Source organism: Corylus avellana, chromosome 4 (assembly GCF_965113065.1).
Source record: "Corylus avellana chromosome 4, dhCorAvel1.hap1.2, whole genome shotgun sequence".
Taxonomy (NCBI): Eukaryota; Viridiplantae; Streptophyta; class Magnoliopsida; order Fagales; family Betulaceae; genus Corylus; species Corylus avellana.
Window position 1 is genome coordinate 632050 of NC_142493.1, and position 15878 is coordinate 647927.

The following is a 15878-nucleotide window of genomic DNA, read 5'->3' on the forward strand; positions in this document are numbered from 1 at the left end:
CTCACCTAGGAGCTAATTAGAAGAGCCTTTAACATTAAGCCACTTATCCATATCTTTAATTAATAAATATAATTTTTTATATTTATATAACACTTTTTCTCAAAATTTAGAACACTTCAAAAAATATATATATATAACACTTTTTAAAAATAAAAAAGTTAAATAAAAAAATATATATTGTTGTGTGATGACCCCTGCCTATAGCGATCGCAAACCAAATCTGATGGTTCGGCGGTGGTCGCCAACCTAATCTGATGCCACGCGGGTTGATCGACTACCAGCCAGTTGTGTTGTGGTGTGATGTAAATGATTAAAATTATGAAACTTATATAGACCAAATGTTGGCTGTGATGTCGTTGACTAGATGTGTTCAAACAAAACGACTGCTATGAGGACGAGGTTTTTCAGGACAGGTTTATTTATATATGAACCACGTTGGCAAAAATTTTTTTTTTAAAAAATTGTTCCATAGGTTTGTTTATTATTAAACAGATCATTTTTGGAGATTCAAGGTGATTTTTTATTAAGTACTGAGATTTGGAGATCTTTCTACGTGGGATTCAAAATGATTAGATGGGTTATTGTCAAACAGTTCATTAAGAGTTATGCTATAAAATAGTTAATTAATCTACCATGCATGTCCATGTGCGTTTTCTGTATTAATTCTACCATTTCCGACCCATCAACATGACTTTATATTTTCTAGGGTCTTTTTCCGCTACTCATGCTGTACTTTTCATAGTATATATGTATTATGTGTAATATATATATATTAACCTATTTCCAATTTCAAGAAAGCCGTGAAAATTAGAAATAGGGCAGCTAAATTAAAATGGAAATAATTTTTTTAAAAAAATTGGGTTGGAGAAATTTTGATCACCAATCTAATTTATAAATTTATCACGTACGTATTCTTTAGTGTATGAAAAATATATAATTTTTTAATAAACATGTGAGAAACATTTTATTTATTTATTTATTTTTGGTAAATGAGTAAATCTTTCATATATATATCAACAAATGAGTACAATGCTCTCTAATTATTTTTAAACTAGAAACTCCAAAAAAACAACCAATTAAGTTTCCTAAACGCTAAAACTATGCAGTAATAAGACAGGTAGACAGCAATCTAAACAAGAAAAAATCCACAGAATCTGTACACCCACAACCTATATCTCTGCATCACCAAGAAACATAGACAAATAGCCAAAATCAACTACCACCAATCTGTCCCCATGAATAGAGGCCAGGAAAGCAAAAACCAAGCTGCAACAACACTCCCATGCAGCACTTTCAATACCTATGTGTTTTTTTAATAGAACTTAAGCATCAACGATGAAGCTGGAGTTTCTTGGTTTTTTTTATTCAAGTCTTTTTATATATTCACGTGGTTAACGCTCGAAGCATTTTCAATCATTGTGAACCTTTATTTTTTTAGTTTACTAATTCTCGAATCCTGCGACTCATAATTTTCATTTTTCAATGGTAGTAGTTGTTGAAATCTTATAACACAAGCGCATAACCTAGTGCGAATTAATTATCTTTCAGATTCCCGGTCTATGAATATTATATATAGGCCACGTACACCATATGACAACAGACACAAGCCACCTTCTCTGTTGTTTTCCAAACCTAAGACTTTCTAACCTCTTAAGTTTTAATTTGCAATAGACAACTATGGGGAATGGGAACTCCAGCAATAAGCTGGACGTGTTAACCATGTCCGACGAGCAGATCCTGAATCTAATTTCTGCAACCCATGGCCATGTTCCTGCTGAAGAAAATTTTGATGCCCACTCTCTTTTCCTTGTCGTCAAAAACATTCTTAAGCGCGCAACCCATATTGTTGACAACGTCTTACTGGTATGTATGCTTTTACCATCATTTAATTCTTCATAAGATTTTATGTTTTTTTCACTTTTTCCTTCTAGTTCGAAGGTGGGATATAATAGTCGAGCAATAAGATTTAACACGTTTATCCTAGGAGATCAGAACAAATAGATGGAATAAAGTTATTTTTAGTTATTGATCAAATGATTACTTATGAATTACTTTATATAGGGCAAGGAACACCCGAAGAACATGGAGGAAAATGAGTCCAGACACAGTTTAAATCTATTATTATGCACACTCAAACAACTTTCCTTTGAGGTAATAGTTAGAAAGAATGGCTATTTATTTGGGAAATAGCCTTAACTATGTGACCCTTTGAATCTTTGCAAACAGCAGCCTGCACTGAAATTTTTTCCTTTATAGCATTGTCAAAATTGATCTTGTGTGAACCTGCTGGGGGAGGAGACCAGAATTCTTTTACAGTAATAGGGGAAGAAGATTTCCAAGCTGCTGCATGATCCAGAGATGTTCTTCTGATGGAGCTAGCCAAAGAAATGATATCTGGAATAATGCCTTCATGCACTGCTTTATTTCTAGAAAACCAAAGAAGATCACATAAAACCGAAGCATAAATTTGAAACAAAGTGAGAATCAGCTTTAGGAATGCCAAAAGAAGAGTAAGGATAGATGATGCCTTTTATCCAGTCTGGGAGACTAAGAGAGGACCAAACTAAGGAATCAAGAGGCCAAAAAGAGGATCTCCATGCTGCTCTAGCAAAAATGCAACGAAAGAAGAGATGGGAAAGAGAATCATCTTCAGAGCTGCAAAGAGGGCAAAGGGATTCTGAATGAGGGATATTGAAGATAGCTTTCAGCCTGACTTTAGAAGGGAGAATGTCCCAAGCAATTTTCTAGAGAAACAAAATCAGCCTAGCATTAAGCTTAAGATTCCATAAAGCCTTCCAAGAGCTAGACTCAAGAGGAGAAATGACAGTAGGGGTTCTAGGGTTGCTAATCAACCTATAAGCTGAGCAGGTAGAAAAATTGCCATTTGAAGAGGGGGTCCAAAGAAAAGAAGTGGAAAGGTTAGGGCTGATTGGAATCTTTAGAATTTCTTGGACACATGGGGAAGTGAACAAAGAGACCAGAAGAGGGAGATTCCAAGAGCCATTTGAGTAATGAGATTTGATATTATCAAGTCTGGATAAAAGGACCTACTCAGAAGGAGAGGAGTGGGGGTGAAAAAAGGCACAGTAGGAATCCAGGAGGAGTTCCAAACAGAAAGGGAGGAAAAACTATGAATCTTATGGCAAGCACCTTGAGAGATGATTGGCTTAGACTTTAAGATGCCTTTCCACAGCCAAGAAGAGGAATATGATCATTGTTACTATATAGTTACGTTTTTTTTTTTTTTTGTTCACAATCGCAAATATGTAATGTCAGATGGCAAGTAAGGCTCCAGGTGTGGAAATTGCACACAAAACAACGATGTCAATACTTAGCAAACTCTCAAGCTATTCATGGAATACTAAGGCAGTATTGACACTTGCAGCTTTTGCTTTGGATTATGAGAATTTTTTGGCTCTTCCCCAGCTTCACTTGTCGCACCAACTTGTCGAATCAGTAAAGATTCCAAAACATGTACCTGTCACCTTAAAGCACCTAGACCTCCAAAAATGCAGGAAAACAATTGGTGAACTTAACAAAATTATCAATTACGCGTTGGCCGTCATGAACGACATCTTTAATGGATGGAACAAGCTATCTACTAAGAACGATACAAAGGGTGATGATACAGAATATTGGTCATTTTATGTGGGTCTTCTCATCAGGGGTATCTACTGGATTATCATTACTGTTGCAGCTTGCAGAACTCAGTTGTGTTGTCTCACTAACGATGAGTAAGTTTTTTTTAAAATTTTTTATTTTTTATTTTTTATTTTTTATGAATTATTGAATTTTATATCAACAAACACAAAACTACAAAAATCTCTTTAGTTACTAGGGTTGAATTCCAGCAGAGAGCACACCAGCTTTAGTGAATCTCCATTTAGAGCACTAGCGGCAGCTTCTCAACCATTTTCCCTAAATTTAAAGAATAAAACTACTTTTTGATTCCCTATAAAAAAACACTTCACAATAGATTTCCTTATTTTTTTCCTATATTAATTAAATAATATTTTTTAGTCTTATCTTTATTATTTTTTTTTCTCTTTTTTCTTTTTCCCTATATGAATTAAATAGCATTATTTCTTTTTATCATTGCAACTTTCAATGCTCAACAGAGAGAATGAGAGAGGAGGGAGAATTGTTGGGACATATGAAGGAGATAGGAGAGAAAATGATTTATTTATAATTTAATAAAGCATTGGGTAACTACAGTGTTTCCCAACGCATTGGAATCGGAATTATTGTGGATATCCATTGGTGTAGGTTAAATATAGGGCTTTTGATGTGGGTGTGTTTTTGGGATCTAGCTTACATGCTGTTATTTTAATAAGTAATGGTTAAGATTGAATCTCAAAATTAACTTACTTTTAGAAGCTTTTAACATGAGAGAGAAAATGAAGAAAATTTTTGAGAGATTCAATATTGACCGTTGCTTAAACTACAACATGCATGTTGTTATTTTAATAACAATATATAAGTCGAATGGGTGCTTTTGTAGTTTTTTTGAATTTTTTCCTAAACTTAAGAAAGGCTGCTAGTGCTCTTAGCCTTATCATTGCCACCAATCTGAATCAAACTCAGCTTGCTTTGGATACATATTCACCATATAGTCAGATCGAGCTGGAAACCAACATCAATTCCCCTCACTGGCAGAAGAAAGTTTAACGTCCAATTTACTTCTAACTTCCAAAACAACATGATGCCCATAATATCATAAAGCCTGCACTCGGATGCCAACAGTCAAACCAAGGACGAATATCCTGCCCATCTCCAACATCAAAATGCAGAAACTTCTTAGCTACATCTCGTAACTTTAAGAGTTTCCTCCAAGTCCATGCATGTACTGTTTTGAGGGATATTTACATTCCAAAAACTCCCTACCCCTCAACAAGTACACCATGACCCAAGCCACACAAATAGATCATGATCTAGCAAAAATACTCCAAATATGCCTCAACATAGAAGCATGATGGTTCCAAACCTCCAACTTTTTTATACACAAACCCCCCTCCTCCTTCGGAACACACAAATCTCTCCAAGCCACTTTAGCTCTAGCATTCCATTAAAATCTAATATTAAACTTTTGTTCAATGTCATGAATAACTTTCTTAGATAAAATAAAGATGTTAGTCGAATATGTTAAAGTAATGATTAAGTGATTAAATTTACTTATTCCTATCAACTTAAGCTTTTAAAATAACTGGTGATTTAACATGGTATGAGAGCCAAAGGTCCTGGGATTGAACCTTGACTTAATCAAATCACCCTATTTAAATTAAATATTCTATGTGTTAGGCCTCACCCATTAAAAATGAGTTTGAGCCCACATGTGAGTGAGAGTGTTAAAGTAATGATTAAGTAATTAAATTTACCTATTCCTATCAGCTTAAAATTTTTAGATAGATAAGTAAGTTATTGTCCTTGACATGTACTATGTATGCTCAAATCATTGTCATGTCACAATAATCAGATTTGTTGTAATGTAATTGCCTACAGGCCAATTTATACGTGTCCACTTAGGGTGTCAAAATAAAATATTTGATAGATAATATTATGGTTTTAATCTATTGCAAATTAATGACCATGTTGCTTGCTTTCAGGGACAAGACACAGAATTTATTGCCCTTGGCCAAGAAAATGATACGCACGTGCCACTTTAAAATAGGTTAGCCACTGGGCTGATTTCAATCATAAAGAATTAAGCATGCCCCATTGAATTTGGAAACGGATTATTTTCATTTTAAATGAAATTGAAAGTATCAATTTAGAACCTTGGTGATATTGTCACCACCAAGGTGGTAGTTGAGTTGGTAAAGGATAAGGTTCAATTCTCCCCTCCTTTCTTTCTAGTGGTCACGGGTTCGAACCTACTAAAAGTAGTAGTCTGTGAACTAGATGCTACTAAGAAGGGGCTTTACCAACTTGCACTTTAGTGAGGCTGTAGTGCGGACTCGCCTTCCTAGGTAGTAGTTATGGCTCAAACCGAACATTAATCCACAGCGGGTGAAAACCCCGATGGTCACACCCAAGGAAAAAAATTACACTAGTCATCCCCTCTCACTTTTTTATCTAGAAAAAAAGAGGGTGATATTGTCTTTTTCTTTTGGGGGCAAATTTTTTGGACAAATTTGTCATTCTAAATGCACTTAATGGACACTCTCAATTTCCATTGAATCTATTGCACATGCATGGCTTAATTAAATGAGAAACAACGCTGACCAAAAATTCTAATTGTTCATTGCAGAGAAACTGGATACATGAAGAAATTTGGAGAAACTTTTGGCCAGGGATGCTATGCAACCTCTCATTGACGGTTCCACCAACGAAATGGTTAGCTCTACAACTGAAAACATGCAAACATACCCTTTTTTTTTTTCTTTTTTTTTTTTTAATTCTCACTTTTTCACCACATAAAATTGCGGCTCATATACAGTTACGACTATATAAATAATATTAAAAATGAAATGTTGATTAAGATCATTTTTGGCCATGGTAGAGTCAGAATTTTGGTTCAGATGGGGTTAAGATTAAAAATAAAGTTGAACAAAATGAATTAAAGAATATAACTAACAAAATTTAATTATTGTTTAAAACATATAAAATATAACTTACAATTTATTTTGTCATTTCTAGCGTTAATTTATTCAATTGTCCTCGACGAATCTTTATATTGAAATCATTGCATGATCTCTTTATTGCTAATAGTCTTAAATATATCATTTTCAATGTAAATAAGACTAATCATTGCATCATAATGAAGCTCCATTTACCTGTAACTTCAGGTCTCTTTAGATCATTTATTTATGAGATTTGATATAGACACAACACAAACTCAACTTAAAACCAACTTCTCTCCTACATGGCATTTATTTATTTTTTATTACATATTTTTTTTAAAACCAAATCAAAAGTCTGTAAAAGTCAAATTTTCAGAATTCTAAAAGTTCTCTCTCAGTCCCTCGCTCTCCCTCCCGCGCTCACCCTCTCTCCTCCGGCGAGTTCATCGGCCACCGGAAATTCCCTCTCAGTCCCTCGCTCTCCCTCCCGTGCTCACCCTCTCTCTCCTCCGACGAGTTTTTCGGCCACCGGAAATCCTCTCTCACTCCATCGCTCTCCCTCCCGCGCTCACCCTCTCTGTCCTCCGGCGAGTTCTTCGGCACCGGCGAAGCTGTCCGTCCGTCGCAAGGTTCCGTCCACTGTCTCTCTCACTCCGGTGACGTCTACAGCCACCGGCGAAGCTCCTGTCTCTCTCTCACTCCGGCGAAGCCGAAGGCTCTCTCTCTCCTCCACCGATGGTAAGTAATCCCTCTCTCTCATCCACATTCAAAATCTAAGGCTTTTTGATTTATGTGTAGTGGGTGCTAGAATAGTGTATTAGATTTATGTGTATTTAGGGTTTAGATTTCTGTTTTTTGAATATTATTTAGGGTTTAGGTTTTTACTTCTTTTTCTGTTGGTTGAGGCTGTGTTTGTTCATGCCCGAGAAAGATAGTTTTTGGTCAGATTTCGCATTTGCATTATTCTCTACGGTTTGTCAAATGTAAGTCCTTGTATTGCATTATTTCTTTTAGTAACAACACTATGAATGTTGTGAATAAAAATGTACCAATATGAATATCTCTGTTATTACTTTGGTTTTCTATATATCTCAGTTTTTTGGACTGTTTCAAAGTTGATTGTTGCTTTCTGGATTTAACATTAGTAAAATAAAATTTTTGTTATAAAAAAAATATTTTCTTTTATCAGGGGAAAAGAAACTTACTAGATGACAATGTAAGAGTATTTCTACATCAATTGCAGTACATTCGGTTAGGTTGGTTATGGTCTTTTGTGCAAATGTTTTTTTTTTGGCAATATTGGGAAGAGAGGTGTGGACACTTTATTGTAGTTTCGGTCAATGTAATTTATATGGGAGCTGAATTCCAATTTGCAGTAGATAGAATGATAGGTGGTAAATAACAACCACATGAAGAGCGGTTCAAATCCTAGCATGACCAAAAACCCAAATATATATATATAGGAAAGAAACAAAAACCATCTTAGTTGCATATGATCTCGTTTGTAATTACTTTCATCTTGGTTCTTTTTTAAATTTTAACTTTTTCTCAAATATAACAAGTGACTGGAGTAAGCATGCAAAGTGTTCTAATTGGTGAGAATCTTGGCGGCTGTGCATTTGTGTGTGGATCATTGAGCTTCTTGGACAAAATCGCATGTGGGCTTGCCTTGTATGTTCTTCAGTCGTTTCAAAGTATGTCATCTGAATCTTCATTCTTTGCAACAGCTTTAACATAAAGGATTTTCTCATATGATACTAGGTACTTTGTTGGGTGTGTATCTGCAGATTCTGCACACCCATGATTATTCAAGTATTACGGCCCCATTTATTTCGGCATAAAAGATTGTCTGGAAAACTTTTTTTTTGTTTTTTTTTTTTCCTTTTTTGCGTGTTTGGAGCAGCATAAGATAGTGGTCAGCCCAAAACTGTTTTTCATTGACCACTGAAAACATAACGGCTTCTATTTGTTGAGCTTGTAAAATGTTTGCTGGGCTGTTGTTTTTGTTTCAAATGTTAGTGCTGTTTTGATTCCTGTGTACTAGTTCTTGGTGTTTTCTGTAAAGATTCTGTAATCTGGAACCAAAACGGTGGAAAACACCAAGAACCAGTACATGTGCCATGTAGTTTGATCAAAGTTTGATACTGGTTTTTCCGGACATGTAGTTTCTTCTAATCTCCAGATTAATTCCTCTGTTATTTGTTGTCTTTGTAATTTGCAGACTCAATCAGTAGCATTAACACTTTTTCCTCCACCCCCCCCCCCCCCCCCCCCCCCCCCCCCCCCTTCATTTTTTTTTTTTGTGTAAAATTCATGAGTTCTTACTCTCAAATGCCAATAATAGTTCTCAATTTAAATTCTATTTAACTTCATATATGCTCCTACTGCAGGTTCCTCTCCAGCAGTTCATTTGACCAGTCCAATACATGTCTATATTTCAGTTACAAGGATTGGTTTGGGTCTCATACCACCATTTTGTTCACTAGTTGGGGTGGCAGTTACATACACCATGAAACTCCATACCCCTTTTTCGAAACCTATGATGGAGCCACTGTTGGAATAGAGTGTGAACAAAACAATTTCCTTTAGACAACTCTTTCTTTAAGATGTTGGAGCATTTGCTGCAGGTTTGATTATTTTCCGGGAAAAATTCTCTATAGTGTAGCAATTACATAGGAAAGGACACAATCTTTGGCTACAGAACTGGTATAGAAAGCATGAGAATTTCTTCGTCTTCATTGAATTCAATTCTTTCATTGAAGTCATTGTTATCATACCCGCCGGACTTGTTTATGTATATAATCATACGATGTTTAATTTGTATTCAATGATGAAAATTCCATTCATTGATTTTTTCGCGTTTTATGTGATGATGTGATCTAAATTTTGTCGTGCTTATTAATGTCTTTTGTGCACATATCTTGTTGAGCAAAATAAGATTGGAGTATAATCCTGACCACAATTAGTGTGCACCAAAAAAAAAAAAAAAAAAAAAAAAGAAATGAGAAACACTCACTGCAAATGGTAAGAAGATTGATAGATACAAGGCAAGATTGATTGCAGAAGGCTAAAACCAGAAAAACGGATTTGATTATGATGATGTTTAACCACTTTGGATGCTGTTAAGGTTGATCATTTCTCTTTAGCACATTATCATTGGAAGATAATATCAAATAAATGTTAGGATGAGATAAGGAGCATATACATAGCAATATAAATGAAGCACCTACAAAATTCTACATCTGGCTCATTAGATAGAGCTATTATAAACAACCCACTGAAGAAATCTCTTTGGACATAGCATAATGAGACAACCCCCTGTCTCACGACCTCTGCAGCCAAAGCTCAATTGGATCCCCTCTAGCAAAGTCAATGGTGAATCGCCTTAATCTAACAAAGACTAAATTGTAGATAAAAGAATCACAAGGACAAAGCACTGAATGAAAACAGCATATACCATATTAGCATAGAAAAAAAAGATCCATTGAACATCATGGGAAAAATAAATGGAGAGGGAGGGAAGTGGGGCCAAGGTTTGAGCAAAACAACCATTGTCTACAATAGTAACTGCCAGAATAGTAAGTTAATATCTTAAGAAGTCTTAGATAGGTAGAAACAACATCCCCTTTTGCCAGCACAAATGAGAAACATAAGCCACAAAAAAACAGATGTGCTTTATTTTGGATCTTCACTCAAAGGCCCATTGATTCTCCCAACGAACCTCCTCCTCTTCCTCTGGTGTGAAGTCATTCTTAATGTTGAATGTCTTGCGGATTTCCTCAGGAGTTTTGCCCTTGATCATGTCAGCCACTGTCTGGCAAGTCAAATCCAGCAAGCTCTTGATGTTCAGATAGTTTGCAGCCTGCCAATCAGACATACTCCAAAGTGAGATTGAAATTTAAGGTGTGAATATGGTTGAAGTTACTCATATAATGCAATAGTAGTTTAGTGCATGTTAAATGCAAGAACAAACACCCTTCAAGGAACACCCAAAAAAAAAATCTACCGCCATGATGATCTACAAATTGCAGGTCCAAAAAACTTGTGCTACTAACTGGACCTTCAAAAAGGAGAGAAATCCCATAATCTGATAAATTTAGTCATCAACTGATTCATAAGCATAAACCAGATTGTATTTGGAAAAGTAGTTCAATCTTATTAAGACATAGAAGGTAAGGCGTAGAGGGGCACAACCTAAATAGAAATAGAGTAAATGAGATAAACACCCACTTATGGAGAAGAAGGAAAGAACATTCAAAATTGAAAAAAAAAAAAAAAAAAAAAAACAAACGAGAGCCTACGCTTACAGAAGCAATACTTCACAAAAGAAAACAGATAGAGCTACCAAACGAATTCCTTAAATAAAAGACTGGAAAAAGTAACAAGCCTGATAAAAGCAATATTCACTTGGCCAAAAATTCACCTCGATGATGACCCTAATACTTCAAAGACCCATAAGTCCATGTTCCGATCCATTACTTAATAATAGCACTTGCCAATTGCCAGTGCATTGCAGCCATTCCAAACACTTTAAACACTAGCAACTATTCCGAGACAATTCCTTGATAATGGATGCTTCACTTTTGCAAGCACACTTATACCATACACTTCAAACACTTTTATGAAGCCATTGGCAATTCCTTCATGCCTTGCTTCAGCCACCAATCTAACATATATACATATATATATATATATATATATATATATATATATATATATATATATACTAACCCAACAATGCTAAAAGATTGAGATATGAAGAGGTCATTATCTGGAATATTTCATTATCATTTTCTCCGCTCACCAATTCAAACCAAGTTCTATACATAGTCTTTGCAAATATAAGTACTTTCGGGAAAATCTCACTTTGTTAGAGACCAGATAAACGAGAAAATTGAAAGAAAAAAAAAATTATTAAAAAAGAACAAACTTGGACAACCGATACATACATGTGCATGCCTTTTTGGGTCATCATATATTATAATAGTATGATGAATAAATCAAAGAGAAATAAGATTTCGATCATAAACAAAACCGTCTCATTTGACATCTTCAGCAATCTCTGTTCTTATTTGATTACTTCTTCTCATGCTTTCTCTTTGTTCTTATTTGATTAATTACTTCTTCTCATGCCACTTCAACGCCATAACATATTTAAAGGTTGTTTGGTCAATAAACAACGGAAGCACTCAAATCTATTTACTATTCCCCCTGAATATTTCTCACCAACCAAACAAAAACACATCAAAGACACTGAAGCCGAGAAAACCCAAAACCCTAATCAGAAGAAAAAAAATCAATAATAAAAAGATCTAACAGGGGGATTTGAGTTTATAAGGAAGAAGACACACCAGGATGAGATCGAAGAGGGTGGCCTGGTCGAACTTGACGAACTCGGCGTCCCAGGCCTTGAGGTCGTCGGAGGAGGAGGTGGAGCGTTCTTCGGACGCGGCGGCTGCTTTTGGGGCCTCGACGTGCTTCTTGGAGTACTCGGTGGCCGAAGACGTCGCTGGAGTGAGAGAGACAGAGACGGAACCTTGCGCCGGAGTGAGAGAGACAGGAGCGACGTACGGACAGCTTCGCCGGTGGCCGAACACCTCGCCGGAGGAGAAAGAGGATGAGCGCGGGAGGGGGAGCGAGAGACTGAGAGAGGATGTTTGGATCTGAAAGGGGAAAAGACGATCTGAATGGTTTAAAATTTCAACTTTTATTTTTTTAAAAAAAAAAAAGCCACGTAGGAGAGAAGTTGGTTTTGAGTTGGGTTTGTGTTGTGCCTTTAACATTTTTCTTATTTGTATTGATTCAAGTCACGATTTATTCAAATTTCATTATTTTATAGTGCTTCCACATCTTCACCATTAAATAAATATTCATTAAAAAATTCCTAAAACTATTCATAAAAAATAGAAACACTACAAATTGCAAAGGAATTGTACGTAGCGATTTTGTTCAGGGAATCATGGGGGAAATTTACCAAAATGCTAGACAATAACAAATTAAGATATTTAGCATACAGAAAATATTGCTTAATTTGTTGGAAGAGAAGTTGACACAAAGTGCCATTCAGCAGTTATATGGATTTCGACGCCACAGAAATATTAAACGCATCATTTAGTTAAATTAGTTATCCACTATAATTAACTAGATATTATTCAGTTCATTTGAAATAGAAAGGATTATAATTCAAACTCCTTCAGCATTAACCTAAATCTCTGAACACTGAACAACCACTACATCCAAAAAAAATTATAGAGGTGTAAAGAAAACTTTTGGGGTTAAGAGGGGCATTTGATCCCTATTGATCGACCCCTTCCCTCTACTCCCGATAACATTCAAGATTGTGCCCAAATCCAAAATATTATTGGGCCAATAAAAAAATAATCGAACCAAAGGTTTGGGGCTGAACTTTCCAACATAGATTCAATGGGTTTCTAACTGGCCAACCTGATAGGCCGTCAGCTGACCCTCCCTCAAAATGCTTTTCTTTTTCAACTTTGTTCGTACGTATTGTTTCCTTCATCAATTTAATTACTATATTACAGTCATAACTACATTTACATACAAAACTAAATATAATGGCACCTCGTTTGAATTATGTGCAATGGACATATTAAGAATAATTTATTGAAGTGTTGACTTGAATTTTCACAATTGTCTTGCACAAATTTAACAGGTTAGAATCAACGTGCTAAAAAAGAAGAATCTTCTACTATTCATTTCAAGCTTGGACATCCACAAGAATGATCTCTCGGGTTTGAAGTCAATTAATGATGGAATAAGGGAGATGGGGGACCAATACAAAATTGTATGGATCCCAATTGTGGAGCAGTGGACCGATAACCTAAAAAAGAAGTTTGAGATGTTGCGGTCTAGGATGCCATGGTACATAGTGCAATACTTTTCACTGGTAGCAAGCATCAAGTTCATTAAGGAGCAGTTTGACAATCAACCTATTATTGTGGTGATGAACCCACAAGGGGACGTGGAAAACGAAGATGCACTCGAAAGGATTCGACAACATCGAACGCGTGCCTTCCCTTTCACTCCAGTGAATTGGGAGTATAAGTCATCTTACAGGAGTGTACCTGGACCATACGAAGTAAAGTTTTTTTCACAACTTTGAATGAATGACACAAATTTCCTCAAAATTAGTTTGGAGGAAATTTCCTTCAACCTACTCTAACAAGTGCAAAGTGTCATTTAATAATTAATTAACATGTTTGAGTTTCTAAAAAATCAATGTTTGACTTCCTAAGTTAGGGAATTGGATCCTTTCTAGCTCATTTAAACGGGATAATATCTAATTAGTTATATTTGACGGGTATTTTTGTCATTTCACTTTTTGACGGGATACAAATACTCCTCAAATATATCTAACTGGATATTCAATTCCTCTGTTCAAATATTGAACTAGAGATGATCCTAATTCCTAGGTTAGTATAATGATAATAAATGTCTGTTAAGAATATTAAATAAAACATGTAAAAAATGACACTTGGTACCTATTAAGGTAGGTTGGAGAAAATCTCTCCCAAACTGGTTTAGAGAAAATTTTTGTCCTTAAATGAATGCACATACATATCTCTTGCACAAACATACATACACACGTGTGTGCATATTCATGCATCCAGTTTTAGGAAGAAATTATAATTAATGCACCTTCAAATAAAATTTGAGTTTAAACATATATATCTTGTGCAATCAGATCGAAGAGTACACTTTCCTCTGCGGAGGCAAGGACAACAAATGGATTGAACAATTTTCCCAAAAAGTAAATGTCGTGGTTGAGGATCAGCTCATAAGGGAAACAAACATTATCATCGAATTGTCTCGCGTTGGAAAAAGCTGCAAACCGCAGGATTTTGACGAGGAAGTTCAAGAGTTATTACGTTCTTTCAAGAATGAGAAAAGATGGGCTGTGTTCATGACCAATTTTTTAGAGGTAATCAGTAAAGATGGGACGTCAATTCTGCAGGTCTTAGAGGCGTTTGAAGAGTGGAAGGTGGATGTAAGTGAGAGAGGCTTCCAGATTTGCTTCAAAGAGTACCATGACAAGCTTCTTACAACTGGTCCCTTGCCATCGACATCAAGGAATGTTTGACTGTCCTTGTATCATGGAGGTGCACCTTCAGCTTTAAGTGTAGCCACATTGACTGTTTTATTAAATAGCGGATTGATTCCCACGAAATAATGATTTACATTTCTAGGTTTGTTACTAGCTAGTGTCACTAGTATTAGGAAGTTTGATTGTGTAATTCTACAATAAGGGGCACCTTCATCACTGAAAATCCTAAAACGACTCCAATTATTACCTACTCACACGTCTAGGAGTTTTACAAAAATTATCCAGAAAACAGATCTAACTTAGCAGTTAAAAATCAATCAAATACTGAAAGGAAATTTGCAATCAAGAACACAGAAATTTGGTTACGAAGAGGAAACCATTTAGAGAACTCTCTAAATGTAAAACCTCTCCGGGGCAGCCAAACCCAGGAAATCAATTCACTAAATAGAAGAATAAGGAATACAAGAAGAATAACAAAACCTTTGACTCTTCCTTGTACACGACAAGTGACCCACTTGACTTCTACCTCAGTAGCCCTTTCCAGAACATCTGGCACGATTCTTCTGAAAGATTTCCTTTCACCGGAACTCCGATTGGCTTCACGTATTTTCTCTTCAAAAATAATCTAGAACAAATTCTCTCTCTCTAAGCACCCTGATTTTTCTTAATAAAATACGTAGGTTACAATGGCAAACTCACGTAGCTTAAATAGAAAAATACCCAATATAATACTGCCGTGTCCGGACATGGTGGATCTGAGGTCCGGACATGGCTAGGTTTACTTATTCGTAACCTAGTGATGTCCGGACCTCCAATTTGTGTGTCCGGACATCTCAATACAAATGCGTTCTCTGGAACTGATGTCCGGACCCAACTTCTGGAGGTCCGGACATCTCCTTCAATCTTCACTTTCTGGATATCAGGTCCGGACCCAGCGTCTGGAGGTCCGGACCTGCCTCATTACACTTAGCTTCTGGAAATCAGGTCCGGACACAGAGTCTGGAGGTCCGGACCTGCTCTTCAAAAATTCCCTTGCTGGTTTTTGTGTTCGGACCCGTTTTCTGTAGGTCCGGACATGCCTCTAGAATTTTCTTCCTGACACATTTTGAGGTGATAATTTTCACCAACATACATGCAATACCGAATGTGCCAAACCTAAACTAACAAACTCCCCCTTTGGCCATTCGGGAACAAAATTGACACATCAAAACAACTCCCCCTTTTTGTCTCGGAAGGGCAAAGGAAGCTAAAAA

At 36.0% G+C, this 15878-nt stretch overlaps 1 protein-coding gene, 1 long non-coding RNA gene and 1 pseudogene across 3 annotated transcripts; 2 read left to right on the forward strand and 1 right to left on the reverse strand.

The window, feature by feature from the left end:
* Window positions 1–1704: 1704 nt before the first annotated feature.
* On the forward strand, window positions 1705–14661 carry LOC148586060 (protein SIEVE ELEMENT OCCLUSION B-like). Its single transcript, XM_088515233.1, has 7 exons — window positions 1705–1863; window positions 2062–2151; window positions 3277–3734; window positions 5604–5651; window positions 6267–6333; window positions 13234–13659; window positions 14266–14661. The coding sequence occupies exons 1-7, from the start codon at window positions 1720–1722 to the stop codon at window positions 14659–14661; spliced, it is 1629 nt and encodes a 542-aa protein (XP_088371359.1). The 5' UTR covers window positions 1705–1719.
* On the forward strand, window positions 8132–9458 carry LOC148586061 (uncharacterized). Its single transcript, XR_015911863.1, has 2 exons — window positions 8132–8254; window positions 8951–9458. It is a non-coding gene; the product is annotated as an uncharacterized LOC148586061 (long non-coding RNA).
* On the reverse strand, window positions 10037–13106 carry LOC148586062 (SKP1-like protein 1A pseudogene; annotated as a pseudogene). The gene is made up of 3 exons (XR_015911844.1): window positions 13101–13106; window positions 11912–12223; window positions 10037–10422 (listed from the first exon to the last, which is right to left on the reverse strand). The product of XR_015911844.1 is annotated as an SKP1-like protein 1A pseudogene (transcript).
* Window positions 14662–15878: the final 1217 nt, after the last annotated feature.

What these genes read in the sequence shown, in the direction of transcription:
- LOC148586060 (XM_088515233.1), top strand. Translation starts at nt 1,720, where the DNA reads ATGTCCGACGAGCAGATCCTGAATCTAATTTCTGCAACCCATGGCCAT. An exon ending in TTGTTGACAACGTCTTACTG is followed by an intron (nt 1,864 to 2,061) that starts GTATGTATGCTT and finishes TACTTTATATAG; the next exon opens with GGCAAGGAACACCCGAAGAA. An exon ending in GCCAAGAAAATGATACGCAC is followed by an intron (nt 5,652 to 6,266) that starts GTGCCACTTTAA and finishes GGATACATGAAG; the next exon opens with AAATTTGGAGAAACTTTTGG.